This window comes from Sus scrofa, chromosome X (assembly GCF_054392235.1).
Source record: "Sus scrofa isolate SSC_HxYL_T2T_F1_AM1 chromosome X, Sscrofa_HxYL_maternal_Yorkshire_Landrace_v2.0, whole genome shotgun sequence".
NCBI classification, from domain to species: Eukaryota; Metazoa; Chordata; class Mammalia; order Artiodactyla; family Suidae; genus Sus; species Sus scrofa.
The window spans coordinates 47,449,195-47,467,508 of record NC_139401.1 but is presented as its reverse complement, the minus strand read 5'-3'; the positions used below and the strand labels follow the sequence as shown (position 1 = coordinate 47,467,508).

At 46.1% G+C, this 18,314-nt stretch overlaps 1 protein-coding gene across 1 annotated transcript in view; it reads right to left on the bottom strand.

The window, feature by feature from the left end:
• Positions 1-13,544, bottom strand: part of LOC110257788 (uncharacterized) — an 85,237-nt gene extending 71,693 nt beyond the window's left edge. The window contains exon 1 of the mRNA XM_085007932.1: positions 13,430-13,544. Coding sequence (XP_084864058.1) covers positions 13,430-13,443 — 14 coding nt within the window. The 5' untranslated portion in view covers positions 13,444-13,544. The remainder of the gene's footprint in view (positions 1-13,429) is intronic.
• Positions 13,545-18,314: the final 4,770 nt, after the last annotated feature.

Here is an 18,314-nt window from a genome sequence, read left to right as displayed (position 1 = left end):
GCACATCATAGAATAGAGGAAACGTAGTAGTTATGTATTCAATAAATATGTAGTATTATTTTTTTTTTTGTCTTTTTGCCATTTCCTGGGCCGCTCCTGTGGCATATGGAGGTTCCCAGGCTAGGGGTCAAATCGGAGTTGTAGCCACCAGCCTATGCCACAGCTCACAGCAACGACAGATCCCTAACCCACGGAGCAAGGCCAGGGACCGAACCCACAAGCTCATGGTTCCTAGTCGGATTTGTTAACCACTGCGCCACGACAGGAACTCCAACTTTTTTCTTTTAAAAAAAATTATTATAGTTGATTTACAATGTTCTGTCAATTTTTGCTGTACAGCAAGATGACCTAGTTATACATACATATACATTCTTTTTTTCACATTATCCTCCATCCAGTTTCAACACAAGTAATTAGACACAGTTCCCTGTGCTAGGCAGCAGGATCTCATTGCTCATCCACTCCAAATGCAAGAGTTTACATCTACTGACAATTATTTTTTTCTCTTTTTACAGCTGTACCTGCAGCATAAGGAAGTTCCCGGGCCAAGGGTCAAATCGGAGTTGCAGCTGCCAGCCTAGGCCACAGCCACGGCACCGCTGGACCTGAGCCACATCTGCAACCTCTGCTGCAGCCTGAGTGAGGCCAGGGATCAAACCCACATAATCACAGAGACAATGTTGGGTCCTTAACCCACTGAGCCACAACAGGAACTCCCTGGATCATTATTAACCTTGGGTCTTTCTTATCAAGCCAGTGCATTCCCTTGCTCTCAGGCCACAAATCCTAGCCTGTGGCTTTTGTTCTATCACTGGGTTTTAGTAAAAGAGAACTTGAATCTCTGTCTTAAGGGAGTCACAGAGTCTGGTTCGCTCCTACCTGTCCCCAGAACTGCCATTTCCTCTCATCTTCCCCAGCAATGTTGCAGGTGAAAATATAGTTACTCATATGACCTGACGCATGTCCACAGGGGGCAAACCTCTTTTGGGCTTGGAGCTAGGGCCTGACACAGGCCGAAGCTGGCTCAGAATAGGCTGGAGAACAGGAAGTCAAAAACCCAGGAGAGAAATGATTCTGGAGGAAAAGACATCTGCGGAAAGCAATTTACTCTAATAAATATTAAATGAGAGGGGGGAAAAAGAATAAAAGGCACTATGAATTAATGTCACTCCAATCTCTGGGTGAGATTGGTGTACAAACTGCCATGCGTAGAAAAATAATAAATTCACCAAAACCTTTTACTTTCTTCACTATGATTTTCTGTATTTTCCTATTTTTTACAATGATTATTTTATAATCAGAGAAAATGAACATTATAATTTTATTTATTTATTTTTTGTCTTTTTGCCTTTTCTAGGGCCACTCCCATGGCATATGGAGGTTCCCAGGGTAGGGGTCCAATCAGAGCTGTAGCTGCCGGTCCACACCACAGCCACAGCCATGCAGGATCTGAGCCGCAGCTGCAACCTACACCACAGTTCATGGCAACGCCGGATCCTTCACCCACTGAGCAAGGGCAGGGATTGAACCCGCAACCTCATGGTTCCTAGTCGGATTCGTTAACCACTGAGCCACAAGGGGAACTCCTGAACATTATAGTTTTAAAAAGCAGATTGTTCCTTTCCACATGTCCCAGCATCATCTGTTGAGCAGCTGAGAACTGAGTGGAGTGGGTTCTCATCACTAGATTCCAATAGCTTCACCCAAGGAAGGTGTCTTAGTTCAGGTAACCGTAAAGCACCAGAAGAGATGGAGTTGCCACTGCAGCACAGCAGGTTAAGAATCTGACATCACCCCTGCAGTGGCTCGGGTTGCTGCTGAGGCATAGGTTCAATCCCTGGTCAGGTGCAGTGGGTTAAAGGATCTGATGTTGCCGCAGCTGTGGTGTAGGTCACAGCTGAGGTGCAGATTTGATCCCTGGCCCGGGAACTTCCATATACCATGTGGGTGGCCAAAAAAAAAAAAAAATCATATAGTGGGTGGCTTAAACAACAGAAGTTTATTCTCTCATAGTTTTAGAGGCTCGAAGTATGAGATCAAGGTCATGGTCAGTTTCTGATGAGAGCTTCCTGGCTTCTAGACAACCGCTTTCTCATTGTGTCCTGGTATGAATGGCCTTTCCTCAGAGGGTAAACACACACACACACACACACACACACACACACACACGGAGAGAGAGAGGGAAAGAGAGCCAGAGAATGAGCTATCTGGTGTCTCTTCTTAAAAGGACACTAAGCCTAATGGGTTAGGGCTTCCACTTACAACCTCACTTAACCTTAATTATTTCCTCATTCCAACTGCAGCCACACTGTTTAGGGCTTCAATATATGAATTTTATGGGGATGCAAATATTCAGTCCATAACAGAAGCAAAGGGAAAGATCTACATATCTGCTATAGGCCAGGCAATTTCACACATGATCTTATGAAATTCTGACAACCACCTTACCAGAAGCGAATCCGACTAGTAACTGTGAGGATGCAGGTTTGATCCCTGGCCCCACTTAGTGGGTCAAGGATCCAGTGCTGCTGTGAGCTACGATGTCGGTCCCAGATGTGGCTCGGATCTGACGTTGCTTCGGCTGTGACTTAGGCTGGCAGCTGCACCTCCAATTCAGCCCCTAGAACAGGAACTTCCATATGTTGCGGGTGTGGCCCTAAAAAAAAGCAAAAAAAAAAAAAATGTATTAAACACGCACCTTGTGGCAGGCACAGGGCTATGGGGGAATCCCTGTTAATTTATGGGGAAAAGCTTATTGAAATTGTTGCCTGAGGTTATGTGGAAAGTAGAACATATAGGTGATGAATTTGCTTATTTACTTACCAAGCATCCTCAGGGAAGTGTTGAAGGTATGGCCTTTCCCCCCCCTGCTGCTCATAGTAAAATGTGAGAGGGGAGAAATACATTAAGAGAAAAAGTATTAAACCTAGAAGGAACTAGCACTCAGCCTCTCCAGATAGCAGAAGATGCTAAAATTAAGAAATAGCTTCCATGGAGTTCCCGTCATGGCTCGATGGTTAATGAATCCGACTAGGAACCATGAGGTTGTGGGTTCGATCCCTGCCCTTGCTCAGTGGGTTAAGGATCCAGCATTGCGGTGAGCTGTGATGTAGGTTGCAGACGCGGCTCGGATCCTGCGTGGCTGTGGCGTAGGCTGGCGGCTACAGCTCCTATTCGACCCCTACCCTGGGAACCTTCATATGCCACGGGAGCAGCCCAAGAAATGGCAAAAAGAAAGAAAGAAAGAAAGAAAGAAAGAAAGAAAGAAAGAAAGAAAGAAAGAAAGAAAGAAAGAAAGAAAGAAAGAAAGAAAGAAAGAGCTTCCAAGCACTCAGAAAGTGTGGCATCAAAAGAACCTATCTATAAAGCAGAAACTGGAGTTCCCATCGTGGCTCAGCGGTTAGCGAACCCAAATCGTACCCATGCAGATGTGGGTTTGATCCCTGGCCTCACTCAGTGGGTTAAGGATCAGGCATTGCTGTGAGCTGTGGTGTAGGTCGCAGATGATGCTCGGATCCTATGTTGCTGTGGCTCTGGCGTAGGCCGGCGATTACAGCTCCGAATGTACTCCTAGCTTGGGAACCTCCATATGTCACGGGTGTGGCCCTAAAAAGACACACACACACACAAGAAAGAAATAAACAGAAATAGACTTGCAGACATAGAAAACACACTTGGGGTTTCCAAGGGGGAGGAGATTTGGGAGGAGGAGAGAGAGGGGAGGGGGGAGGGGGAGGTTGGCAATAGCAAATGAAAGCTATGATACATGGAGGGGATAATTAACAAGCTCCTACTTTATGGCATAGAGAACTATATTCAATTTCCTATGATTAATCGTATTAGCAAATAATATTTTCTTCTTTTTTTTTTTTTTTTTTTGTCTTTTTGTCTTTTCTAGGGCCGCACCCGAGGCATATGGAAGTTCCCAGGCTAGGAGTCCAATCGGAGCTGTAGCCGCTGGCCTACACCAGAGCCACAGCCACGCAGGATCCGAGCCACATCTGCAACCTACACCACAGCTCATGGCAATGCCAGATCCATAACCCACTGAGCAAGGCCAGGGATCGAACCCACAACCTCATGGTTCCTAGTCGGATTCGCTAACCACAGAGCCATAATATGTATAAATAAGTATAAATAAGTCACTTTGCTACACAGAAATTAACACACTATTATAAATCAACAATACTTCAATAATAAATAAATGTTAAAAAAATTTTTTGAAAGAAAGCATGGCATAGAGAAAAGGCTGAGAGAGTAGCTGTACGATCTTTTGTTAAAGCCTCAGAAAGATCAAAGGATCGGAGTGGTATTCAGTCACACAACAGGCCCTTTGAGGAGATTAAGGGTACGCCTCATGGAACTTCTCAAACAATAGGGCTTCTGGAAAGCTTAAGAGCTGTGTACTTAGCCATCTCAGGAGTCCGAGGTTGGCAAGAGCTTATCTCAAATAGATCTGTGGGCAAGTGTTTTTTCTAATGGAAGGAACCCCGATTGAACCCACTGAAGACTTGTCCAGTTTTTGAGAAAGTTATTTCAGCAGAACCACTGTTAGCTTGGACCGAGACAGAGAGAACAAAATTAAAGAAGGCTGTTGGACCCCCAAAATTCGACTGACAGGAAGCAGGCTGATAAAACTACTTAGCTGCAAATGTGTACTACCTTCCATGAAAAAGGGAGTTCCTGTCTTGGCGCAGCAGAAACGAATCTGATGAGGAACTATGAGGTTGCCGGTTCGATCCCTGGCCTCGCTCAGTGGGTTAAGGATCCGGTGTTGCCATGCGGCTTGGATCTGGCATTACCGTGGCTGTGGTGTAGGCCAGCAGCTGTAGCTCCGATTCGACCCCTAGCCTGGGAACCTCCATATGCCATGGATACGGCCCTAAAAAGACAAAAAAAAGAGGGGGGGAGGCTAATTCAGAGGACAGAATCAAGTAATCAGAGAGGGCTTAGGAACTAATCAAGGAATATTTAACACCTATTTGCCCAGTTGGATTTTGGAATTGCCACGGACTCTGATGTCTCCCAAGACCTTCTCCCCCCTTTTTCAAATGGAAATGTCTACAGTGGTTATCCTATGTCTCCCCATCTTTTTATGTTGGTTTTGTAAGAGGGAGATTACTTGTCTGTTTAGTTTTATAGAACATCATATAGGAGTTCCTGTCGTGGCTCAGTGGTTAATGAATCCGACTAGGAACCATGAGGTTGCGGGTTCGATCCCTGGCCTTGCTCAGTGGGTTAAGGATCCGGCATTGCCAAGAGCTGTGGTGTAGGTCGCAGATGTGGCTCGGATCCTGCGTGGCTGTGGCTGTGGTGTAGGCCGGAGGCTAAAGCTCCGATTCGACCCCTAGCCTGGGAACCTCCATACACCGGGGGAGTGGCCCTAGAAAAAGGCAAAAAGACAAAAAAAGACAAAAAAAAAAAAAAAGAACATCATATAGAGAGGAATTAACCTAAAGAACCACATCCATACCTGGACTTGATTTAAATGATGTGGCTGGACTTCAAGCAGATTCTGTAATGGGATGAGACTCTGGGTAATGCTAGGAGGGAATGAATGTATTTTGAATGTGGGAGGGATGGGAATCATTGGCAGTTAAAAGGTGGACTGTGGCAGAAAGACTCCAACATGGCCTCCAAGGCCCCAACATCACCAGCCGGACCTGTGACTTTCTTCTTTTTATTTTATTTTTTATTTTTGTCTTTTTTAGGGCCGCTCCCACGGCATATGGAGGTTCCCAGGCTAGGGGTCTAATTGGAGTTGTTGCTGGCAGCCTACACCACAGCCACAGCAAGGCCAGATCCGAGCCATGTCTGCAACCTATACCACAGCTCACAGCAATGCCGGATCCTTAACCCACTGAGCGGTGCCAGGGATCGAACCTGCAACCTCATGGTTCCTAGTCGGATTCGTTAACCACTGCGCCACGATGGGAACTCCTTATTTTTTATTATTATTATTCTGTTTTATTACTCAATGAATTTATTACATACCTGGGACTCTCTTCTAACAAACAGAATATGGCAATCGTAGCAGGATACCACTTCTGTGATTACGTTGCATAATCTTGCAAGGAGCCTCCCACTAAGAAACTCTCTTCCGGGAGTTCCCGTCATGGCGCAGTGGTTAACGAATCCGACTAGGAACCATGAGGTTGCGGGTTCGGTCCCTGCCCTTGCTCAGTGGGTTAATGATCCGGCGTTGCCGTGAGCTGTGGTGTAGGTTGCAGACGCGGCTCGGATCCCGCGTTGCTGTGGCTCTGGCGTAGGCCGGTGGCTACAGCTCTGATTCGACCCCTAGCCTTGGAACCTCCATATGCCGCGGGAGCGGCCCAAGAAATAGCAACAACAACAACAAAGACAAAAGACAAAAAAAAAAAAAAAAGAAAAAAGAAACTCTCTTCCTTGGCTGGCTTTGATGAACCAAGTGGTCATGCTGGGGAGGCCCATGATGGCAAGTATAAGGGCTTAGTTTTAAGTACCAACTTGGCCAGACCGCAGTACCCAGATATTTGATCAAACCTTATTCTGGATGTTTCTGTGAGGGTGTTTTTGTATACGATTACATTTACTTTTTTTCTTTTTTTGCTTTTTAGGGCTGCACCCATGGCATACGGAGGTTCCCAGGCGAGGAGGCAAATCAGAGCTGTAGCTGCCAGCCTACACCACAACCATAGCGATGCAGGATCCAAGCCTCGTCTGCGACCTACACCACAGCTCACGGCAACGCCGGATCCTCAACCCACTGAGCAAGGCCAGGGATCGAACCCGCAACCTCATAGTTCCTAGTCAGATTCGTTTCCGCTGCACCATGATGGGAACTCCAAGATGAACATTTAAATTGATGGCCTTTGAGTCGTGTAGATTACCCTCCATGATGTGGGTGGGCTTCATCCAATCAATCAGCTAAAGGCCTGAATAGAACAAATGACTGAGCTCCCCCTTAGCAAGAGGGAATCCTGCCAGCAGACACAGCCCCCTCAGACCGAAACTGTAACACTGGCGCTTCCCTGGGCTTCCAGCCTGCTGGCCCGTCCTGCAGACTTTGGATTCGTCACCTTCATTATCAGCCAATTCCTCATAATCTCTCTCTCCTCTCTCTTTCTCCATATCTGTACCCACACAGACACACACACGTTCTGTTTGTTCTATGTCTATGCACAACCCTAATTAATACAGCAAAGAAACAAGAGTGGCCTCTGGCTGAGAGTAAGCTAGGAAATGAGGCCTTCAGTGTTGCAGCCCAGAGGAATTGGATGCCACCAATAATCATGTGAGCTTGGATGTGGATTCTTTCCCAATGGAGCCTCCGATGAAAGCCCATCCCTCGCCAATATGTTGATTGATGCCTTGCAAACAACCCAGCTAAGCTTTGCCAAGACTCAACCCATGGAAACTGTGAGATAATAAATGTGTTTTGTTTTTGGCCACTAATTTTGTGATAATAGCATTACATGGCCATAGACCACGGATACAGGAAAGTAGGGGGATTTGGAGATTCCTAGCTATTTCATGACCCTTATTTTTTCTTTCAAGAGCTCTCCTAGCTTTCAATAAGTCAGCCCTGTGTAATGCTTCCTTAGCAAAAATGCCTATGGGGAGTTCCCACTGTGGCACAGTGGTTAAGGAATCTGGCTAGGAACCATGAGGTTGCGGGTTCGATCCCTGGCCTTGCTCAGTGGGTTAACGATCCGGCGTTGCCGTGAGCTGTGGTGTAGGTCGCAGGCGCAGCTCGGATCTCATGGTGCTGTGGCTGTGGTGTAGGCTGGCGGCCTCAGCTCCAATTAGACCCCTAGCCAGGGAACCTCCATATGCCCCGGGAGCAGCCCTAGAAAAGGCAAAAAGACACACACAAAAAAAACACCTCTGGAAATACTGACGCATCATGGTATTTTAGAAAGAGGCTTGGCAGTCATGCAGACCTGAAGTCCACTTCTTATCTGTACCATCTAGGATGAGTCACTCCACTCTCCCACCAGCATGAGCATCCCTTTCCTTATCTGACATAAAAGGATTTAATAACAGTATCTGTTTCTCAAGGTTGTTGTGGGGATTCGACAAAATAATAGATGCAAAGCATGGAATCTAGTGCTTGAAACAAAGCAAGTGCTCAATATGTGAAAATTTTTAAGATGTGAATTCCTGGAGTTCCCATCGTGGCGCAGTGGTTAATGAATCCAAATAGGAACCATGAGGTTGCGGGTTCGATCCCTGGCCTCACTCAGTGGGTTAAGGATCCGGCGTTGCCGTGAGCTGTGGTGTAGGTTGCAGACACGGATCGGATCCCTCGTGGCTGTGGCTCTGGTGTAGGCCAGTGGCTGCAGCTCCGATTGGACCCCTAGCCTGGGAACCCCCATATGCCGTAGGAGCAGCCCTAGAAAAGGCAAAAAGAAAAAAAAAAAAGATGTTAATTCCTGGAGGGTTCTTAAGCCTGCAGAACTCCAAGGATGAACACCATTGCCAATGCCTGCCCCAAGTTCAGGGCCACTTACTTGGTCATTTTGGATAACAGCTGGTAATGAAACAATGTCACCATTTTCTCTAGATAAAGCCTGGGACTGCCAGGCCTAATAAATCTTTGCTGAAAGACTACATGAAAAAACAGGGGATGGGGGGATGTGCTTGGGTTATGGGATAGAAATCCTGTGAAATTGGATTGTGATGATCATTATACAACTACAGATGTGATAAATTCATTTGAGTAATTAAAAAAATAATACAAAAAAATAAAGAGAAAGAAACTGGAAAAAAAAGAATACATAAAAAAAATACAGACAACCCCCTCCAAACCCTCTACTAGACTGTAAGCCCAGTGAAGACAAGGACCATGTGTGGGTCGTTGGCTCTTATACTCCCAGCACTCAGTACAGTGCTTGGGACAGAATAGATGCTCAAGAAATAAATGCTGAATGAATGAATGAATGAATGACTACCTCATATGCAGGGCATGAAGGGAAGCAGGTTGGGTGTTTACTACCAACATGTGTCTCCCACCTGAATGGCTCAGAGATCCCTGATAGAAACACTGGGACCACTCAGGGTCTCCCTTTAGGCCAAATTACTTTCTACTGCTATCCTGGGGGATGGTTAATTTCCCCCAAAGGGAGGCAAAGAGCTGTGAGCAGAAGGGCCCTGGTGATTTAATCAGAATGAAATAGAAGTGGAATGTCGTTTTTTAGCCTTTGCTGGGTACCAGGCACTGCTGAGCTTTTAATACACATTATCAATTATATTTATTTATTAGCACAACTCTCTCTGGGTTAGGTATTAATATTATCCCCCTTAGGTAGAAGAGACAATTGAGGTACAGAGAGATTAGGTGCCTTGCCCAGGATCACACAGCTAGTAAGCCACAGAGCTAGGATAGGAACTTAGACCTGTCAGATTCCAAAGCCCAGGTTCTTTCTACTATAGGAGTATTGGGATCTGGCTCTTAGAAAGACAATAGGCAGGGATCCTATCTTAGTTACCTTTGTGCCTCAAGTTCTTACATAATGGCTGTCAAGTAGTAGAGCTTCCATAAATGCTTAATGAATGAATCTACTGACGAACTCTTCCCATCCATTCAACAAATTTTTTTTTTTTTTTTGTCTTTTTTGCCTTTTCTAGGGCCGCTCGCATGGCATATGGAGGTTCCCAGGCTAGGGGTCGAATTGGAGCTGTAGCCGTTGGCCTACGCCAGAGCCACAGCAACTCAGGATCCAAGCCGAGTCTGCAACCTACACCACAGCTCACGGCAACGCCGGATCCTTAACCCACTGAGTGAGGCCAGGGATCGAACCCGCAACCTCATGGTTCCTTGTTGGATTCATTAACCACTGCACCACGATGGGAACTCCCATTCAACAAATTTTTAAAAATTACTTTTTGGTTGTGCCCATGGCATCTGGAACTTCCTGGGCCAGGGATCAAACCCACTCCACAGCTGTGACCTGAGCTGTTGCAGTGACAATGCCAGATCTTTAACTGTGAGATCACCAGGGGACTCTCTCAACAAATATTTATTGATGTGTCTTTCATGTGCCAGGGACCTCTAGGTAGAAGCTGGGGATATGGTGGTGTACAAAATCCCCATGGAATTCACATTCTAATTGGGGGAAATATATTAAAAACATATACATAAGAAAACATCAGGGGAGTTCCCGTTGTGGTGCAGGGGAAACAAATCCGACTAGTAACCATGAGGTTGTGGGTTCGATCCCTGGCCTTGCTCAGTGGGTTCAGGATCCGACATTGCCGTGAGCTGTGGTGTAGGTTGCAGACATGGCTCGGATCCCGCATTGCTGTGGCTCTGGCGTAGGCTGGTGGCTACAGCTCCGATTGGACCCCTAACCTGGGAACCTCCATATGCTGCAGGAGCGGCCCTAGAAAAGGCAAAAAAAAAAGAAAAAAGAAAGAAAAGAAATAAGCTGGATGTGTGAGAAACTGAAAAAAAAAAAAGAAGAAGATAGTGTTTGGGGAGCAAGTGAGAGAGCAGATGAGCACTAAGAGATAAGATGTTATTAATTAGGTTGTTGCAGCTGCTGTAACAAAGTATCATAAACCAGGCTGTCTAAACAACAGAAACACATGCTGCCTCAGTTCTGGAGCCTAGAAGTCTGAGATTAAAGTGCTGGAGGACTTGGTTCCTTCTATGGCTGTGAAAGAGAATCTGTGCCTCTCTCCTAGATTCTGGTGGTTTGCTGGCAATCTTTGATGGTCTTTGGCTTCTGCTGCATCACCCCAATAGCCACGTTCATCTTTACCTGGCAGGGTGTGTGTGTGCTTGTTTCCAAATTTCTCCTTCTTACGAGGACCTGAATCATATTGGATTCAAGCTACTCCTGAAAGACCTCATCCTAATTTAACAAATCACATAAGCATGGACTCTATTTCCATGAGGTCACTTGCTGAGGTACCAGGGGTTAGGACCTTAACATATGCATTTTAGGAGGACACAATTCCACGTATCACATGAGGTTAGCAAGATAGACCAGACGAAGGTTGTGGAAAGCCTCAGAGGCCAGGGTAAGCAGTTTGGATTTGCTCTGGATGGATGTAACGTGCAGTCCCCAAAGGGTCTCAGATCAGGCAACTGATATGATGCGATATGTTTTAAAAAGATCATTCTGGGAGTTCCCTTCATGGCTCAGTGGTTAACAAACCCGACTAGGATCCCTGAGGTTTCGGGTTCGATCCCTGGCCTCGCTGAGTGGGTTAAGGCTCTGGCCTTGCCGGGAACTGTGGTGTAGGTCACAGGTGCAGCTCCAATCTGGTGTTGCTGTGGCTGTGGTGGAGGCCGGCAGCTGTAGCTCTGATGCAACCCCTAGCCTGGGAGCTTCCATATACCATGGGTGCGGCCCTGAAAAAGCAAAAATAAATAAATAAATAAATAAATAAATAATAGATCTGCTGCATTAGAAGATGAAAGAAAACAGCCCCGTGCCTGCATGAGTCATGCGGCTCCCCCTGTTAGGGATGGGAATTTTCATCCCATCATTTACTGGACCGGAGGCTTTAGTTTTATTTATCACTAGTTTGCAGGAATAACAAATTTAGCTTCCAAGTGATGAGATAAACACATCTTTCTAACCCCATATTAAAAGCATTGTTCACCTTCCTGGATATTTACTTTCTAAAAATTAGAAAAGTGATAGAGGCTCCTGGTAAAAACTTCAAATGATACCAAGGGAAATCAATTAGTAAATACAGGTCCCCACATACTGCTCCCCAACCCCAATCCATCCCCACTTCTCACTTTTCTATATGTCCACATTTTAAAAGAAACCTCTTTGGGGAGTTCCTGTCCAGACTCAGCAGTAACGAACCCTACTCGTATCCATGAGGACGCGGCCTTGCTCAGTGGGTTAAGGATCCAGTGTTGCCATGAGCTGTGGTGTAGGTTGCAGACGTGGCTCGGATCTGGCGTTGCTGTGGCTGTGGCTTAAGCAGGCAGCTACAGCTCCAATCTGATCCCCTAGCCTGGGAACCTCCATATGCCGCAAGTGCAGCCCTAAAAAGATAAACAGGAAGAAGAAAAGAAAAGAACCCTCTTCGAAAATCTCCTTCCAAGGATTGTTTCTGGTCGTCTCTACACACCTCTCTATAGATTCTTATCCATCACAATTTTTTTTTTTCCTTTTTTGGCCACCCCACGGCATATGGAGTTCCTGGGCCAGGGATCAGATCCAAGCCACAGTTGTGGCAACGCTGGATCCTTTAACCCACCATGCCAGGTTGGCGATCGAACCTGCATCCTGGAACTGCAGAGACACTGCCAATCCCATGGGGCCACAGCGGGGACTCCATCCACCGTATATTTTTTAACACTAGGCCAACAGTCCAACCAGTTAGGCTCCTGTTACTCTCTGCCCATAAACTGACCGAAACATATGAGCGCTGAGCCACAAGATGAGCAGTAGAAAGAGCTCCAGACTTGCGGTCAAAAACATTGAGTTCCAGCTTCTGTTACAACACTTCCTGCCTCTGAGATACTGAGCATATCACAAACAAGACTTTGTCTGAGAATCCTCATATGTTGCCTATCTCGCAGGGCTGCTGGGAAGCTCAAGGGTGTGGGTGGAATAAAATATGCCTAGTATATTGCTGCTGTAGAGCAGACTATAGTGTACCCTCCTGCCCACTCCCTGCATTCACGCAGTCATATCTGTTGGTATCCATCCATTTACGAGGGAGTTTTTGTTTTTTGTAACTGAACTAGAAAGAAAAAGGAACGCTGGAGAATAGGCTAGGAAGCCAAGAGTACCATTGGTCTCAGGCTGGCTGAGATCTGGGGTAAGGAAGGGTTCTCTGAGTGGCTTTGCAGAGGGAACAACGTGGGTACCTCCCTCTTTTCGGGGGGAGGGGGCATTTGGAAGTTCTCAGGCTAGGGGTCAAATCAGAGCTGCAGCTGCCATCCTACACCACAGCCACAGCCACGTCAGACCCTTAACCCACTGAGCGAGGCCAGGGATCCAACCCGCATCCCCATAGACACTATGTCAGGTTCTTAACCTGCTGAGCCGCAACAGGAACTGCCATCCCTCTTGATGATTTGGCGGACAGATCAGTTTGTGTGTTCCTGGGATGCCCTGATTCCAGAGTATTCAGCAGAGGCAGAAATAATTGGGAAACATTTCGGATGGGGGAGGGTGGGTGTGTATGTCAAGATTCTGCTGACACTTCAGGACAGGCTACTGAACCCGTAGATATTGAACTTGGAAAAAATGTATTTGTTACTAAAAGAGATTGCCAATGGACTGCGTTTTGGAATTGTCATCTAGGGAACAGGTCTGTTTTTTCCTTTCATTGAATCTCCAGTGCCTGGCGGTGCTCAGTAAATATTGGTGGAGGGAATGGACTATTCTCAAACATATCTCCTTTAGCCCTCAGGACCAAATGAAGACGAATGATATTTGCATAGCCAACTTGTAAAACCCAATTTTCTTACCGAGTTTCATTCATGTCTACAGTCCCGTGAGGCAGGTTTTATCCTCATTACTCCTTTACAGATGAGGTCACTGAGGTTCACAGAGGTCAAACACGTGGCGAAGAAGTAGCAGAGCCTGAAACAAACATGCCCTCCATCACTTACGAAAGGTCGTATGAGATACCGAGCATCAGGTTGTGACTTGCAAGTATAAACTCTAAGAGCTGCTTTGGGGTGGCTAAGTGTGTTGTCCCTGGAAGGTGATCTACAACTAGGAAAGAGACACATCTTCAGGCAGGAAACAGGAACCAAGATGCTTTAGTCGGACAGTGAGTTCTCTCAGGGGGGTTGGCGCCCACCAAGAGGAAGTCTGCAAAAGCTTCAGGGCAGGGTGAAGCCTGTAACATCTCTGTATGGTTTTCCAAATAGTCATGCAAAACCTGACACCAAACATCTAGGAATATATATATATATATATATATATATATATATATATATATATATATGCACGTATATACATATATATACATATATGTGTGCTTTTCAGGGCTGCACCTGTGGCATATGGAAGTTCCCAGGCGAGGGGTCGCATCAGAGCTACAGCTGCCAGCCTACACCACAGCCACAGCCACACCAGATCTGAGCTGTGTCTGCGACCTACCCCACAGCTCACGGCAATGCTGGATCCTTAACCCACCGAGTGAGCCCAGGGATCGAACCTGGAACCTCATGGTTCCTAGTCAGATTTTTTTCCGCTGCACCATGACGGGAACTCCAATAATTTATATATATATATAATATATATATATATAAATATTTTTTTCCATTATAGCTGGTTTAGAGTGTTCTGTCAATTTTTCTACTGTACAGCATGGTGACCTAGTCACACATACATGTATACATTCTTTTTTCTTCCATTATCATGTTCCCTCATAAGTGACCAGACAGAGTTCCCAGTGCTACACAGCAGCATCTCGCTGCTAATCCATTCCAAAGGCAATAGTCTACATCTATTAACCTCAAAAAATCTATGTTTTAACATGTATTTCAGATGATTCTGATGCACAGTCAAGGTCAGCCAGATGACCTCACGGCACATCATGATGGCTTCCTTTTATTTTCCCTGAACTTGTAGATGAAAAGTTCTATGTCCATTTCAGCTACGCTATAGAGGCACACTCAGGCTAGATTATTCAAAAGGAGTAATCTCCACTATACCCCAAGGCCAGTGAGGTAACCAGAAAGATTGTCTCAAAAGGAAGGAGAATCTTGGGGAACACACAGCCATACTTATGAGGTCCAGAGGCTGCTTTTCAACAGAGCCTCTTCCTCCAAGGCCAATCGTAGAGATTCTGAGTTTTGTTTGCTGGAGAAAGGAAGAAATTCCTCTCCAAAAACCAAGTCTCCTGGCTCCAAATTCTATGCTTTTTCCATTCTGTCTTGTGGTTTTTTTTTTTTTTTGCTTTTTCTAGGGCCACATCTGTGGCATATGGAGGTTCCCAGGCTAGGGGTCACATCAGAGCTGTAGCCTCCGGCCTACACCACAGCCACAGCAACGTGGGATCCAAGCCACATCTGCGACCTACACCGCAGCTCATGGCAACGCCAGATCCTTAACCCAGTGAGCAAGGCCAGGGATCGAACCCACAATGTCATGGTTCCTAGTCGGATTCGTTAACCACTGAACCACGACAGGAACTCCTGTCTTGTGTTCCATTTGCAGTCTCCCGAATCAAGATCCAAAAGCATCCATGTAGAGACATTAGTGGTGGGCATTGTATAGACACGGAATTTCCTCAATCCAGCTTGAGGAGACCTAAGGGGACCCCAAAGACAAAGGGTAACATTGTCTTATCCTGCATGTTGCTCTCTGCTCAGAGTCCTATTATTATTTTTGAGTCAGATTTTTTTGGTTTACCTGTGGTTGTCTGAACACCACATCCCGGGGGCAGTTGAGGTGAGAGTGCTTATTATGAAGGAAGGAAGAAGGCCAGGACAGGGGTCTTGGGAAGTCAAGGAGAAGGGCAGAACCTGAGATCCTAGGGCAGGAGCTTAGGAGCCCCGGAGCTGGGACTCGTCTAAAGGACAGGAGCTGGAGACACCCGAGGAAGAGAGGGGCCACACTACTTGGTTATAATCCGCTGTTATAGACGGGATGTTTGTGTCACCCAAAATTCATACTTGGAAGTCCTAACTCGAAGTGTACTTAAAATTGGAGGTAGGGCCTTTGGGAGGTGATGACGATAGGAAGGGTGGGACCTGAACACAAACAGGATTCATGCCCTAATAAAGAGACCCTGGAGAGCGCTCTAGCTCCTTCTCCCATGTGAGGACACAACAAAGTCTGTGGTCCCAACCTGGGGGAGAAGGCCCTCACTAGGCTGACACCCTAATCTCAGAATTCTGGTCACCAGAACTGTGAGAAATTTTCATTGGATTGGTTTGGTTTTTTGTTTTTTTTTTTTTTTTTTTTTTTGGCTGTGCCTACAGCATGCAGAAGTTCCCCGGCCAGGGATCGAACTCACACCACGGCAGTGGCCTGAGCTGCAGCAGGGACAATGCCGGATCCTGAACCACTAGGCCACCAGAGAACTCCTGAATTTCTCTTGTTTATAAGCCACTCCATCTATGGGAATTTCTTTTTTCTTTTTTTGTCTTTTCTAGGGCCACTCCCACGGCATATGGAGGTTCCTAGGCTAGGGGTCGAATTGGAGCTGTAGCCACTGGCCTACACCATAGCCACAGACAGCAACAAGGGATCCGAGCAGAGTCTGTGACCTACACCACAGCTCACAGCAACGCTGGATCGTCGGCCCACTGAGCAAAGCCAGGGATCGAACCCGCAACCTCATGGTTCCTAGTCGGATAAGCACTGCGCCACGACAGGAACTCCAGAAATTTGTTATAGCAGCCCGAGCTGACTAATACACCTGAGATAGGCCTAGTCTGTGCCTGCTGTCCCGCAGTCAGCAGTGTCTTAAAGTGACATCATCCCACTGTCAAAAGTGTCTTCGTCACACAATAAATTAAATGGCCATCCTAATGAGGGAGGAACTGCAGTCCTTCCTTCCTCATTATTTTTATCCGAGGTACTGCTTCAAACAGGTACAGTTCTCAGACACTAGGGCGATAAGCTCCTTAAAGGCAGGGGCTGCCATGTGATTGATTTTTTTTTCAATAATAAGAAAAGCTTAGTTTATTATATGCATTAAAATAGAATATCTGAGGAGTACCCTGGTGGCTCAGTGGGTTAAGCATCAAATGTTGTCACTGCCGTGGGGCAGACTCAATCCCTGGCCCGGAAACTTCCACATGCCAAGGGTGCGGCCAAAAAATCAAACAATGAAAAACTTACATTCATTCATTAAATATCTGATCAATTCAGAAATAGCTTGTGATTGAATTTTGCATTCCCAGCATCTAGCTGTATGTGTAAGTGAATGTTTCTTGCCCTGCCTACCCTCAGACAGTTCTTTTTTTTTTTTTCTTTTTAGGGCCACACCTTCGACATGTAGAAGTTCCCAAACCATGGGTCAAATCAGAGCTGCAGCTGCCAGCCTATGCCACAGCCACAGCAACGTGTGATCTGACCTACATCTATGATCTACACCACAGCTCATGGCAATGCCAGATCCTTAACCCACTAAGTGAGGCCAGGGATTGAACCTGCATCCTCATGGACTCTATGTCGGGTTCTTAACCCACTGAGCCATAATGGGAACTCCAGAGAGTTCTTTTGTGACCAAACCAGAGCTACACCAGTTATTTTAATGACTGCACTGACATCTGGTGGTCATTTCCAGGTCCCCCACCCCCCAACCCGGCAGCTGCTGCACTAAATGACGGATTAATCTGTCCTTCATACTCCATCAAAGCCACTTTTATCTGAGCCCTACAGCAACTGGACACGCACTCTAATTCACAGCAAGTTGTGGATAGCAGATGACAGCTAGATGTACTGGGTTTTTTCTCAAAAGGTATTTAGATTAGAGGCAGGGATGGTGATAGCGTAGAAGGAGGTCCAGTAAAATGATAACTAACATCAAAAGCTGAGATTCCTTGTGGAATTTCATGCTTATGAGGGAGTCATTTTTACTTATTTTTTTTAATTTTACTTTTTTTTTTTTTTTTTTTTTTTTTTTTTTTTTTGCTTTTTTAGGGCCGCACCCATGGCATAACATGGAGGTTCCCAGGCTAGAGGTCGAATCGGAGATACAGCTGTCAGCCTATGCCAAGCCACAGCCACACCGGATCCTTAACCCACTGAGCGAGGCCAGGGATCAAACCCGCAACCTCATGGTTCCTAGTCGGATTCGTTTCCGCTGCGCCACAGTGGGAACTCCTGAGGGAGCTATTTTTTACATAGAAGTGTCCTTCCTGAAATGATACCAAGTAGGCCAAAGGCATTAAAGTTCTTAGTAGCAACAAGATATTAAGACACCCCTGAGGCAGAGTAATCAAATGTCCACTGGAGAAAATTTTAAATGAAACTGTGGACACACCTTGAACTGCCTTCTTAGTGGTCTGGCTAACAGAGAGGGAGGGCAGGAATCAGATTCAGGGAGAATAGAGTGAGAAAGTAGGGAAATCCTAATTCAGAGCATAACCTTCTTTTGTTTTCTGGGTTTCAGCAAGGTTTGAAAAGGACACGGGTGAATATTCAACCATGTCCCCAAAGCCTCTCACTCATCAGTCACTTCCAAGCGTTTCCCGTGGAAGACAGTTCAATCCCAACACACCATAAACAAGGTACCATTCGCGCTACCATTCACTGCAGGGCCACCTCTGTCACCCATCCTGCTCCATGGAAGAACTTACTGTAAGCAAGAGGCTTGTCAAAAGCCCACATCCTTCCATCACTAAAAGCTCAAAACAAGACAAAGAAATAGGGCTCCCGGTTAATCCT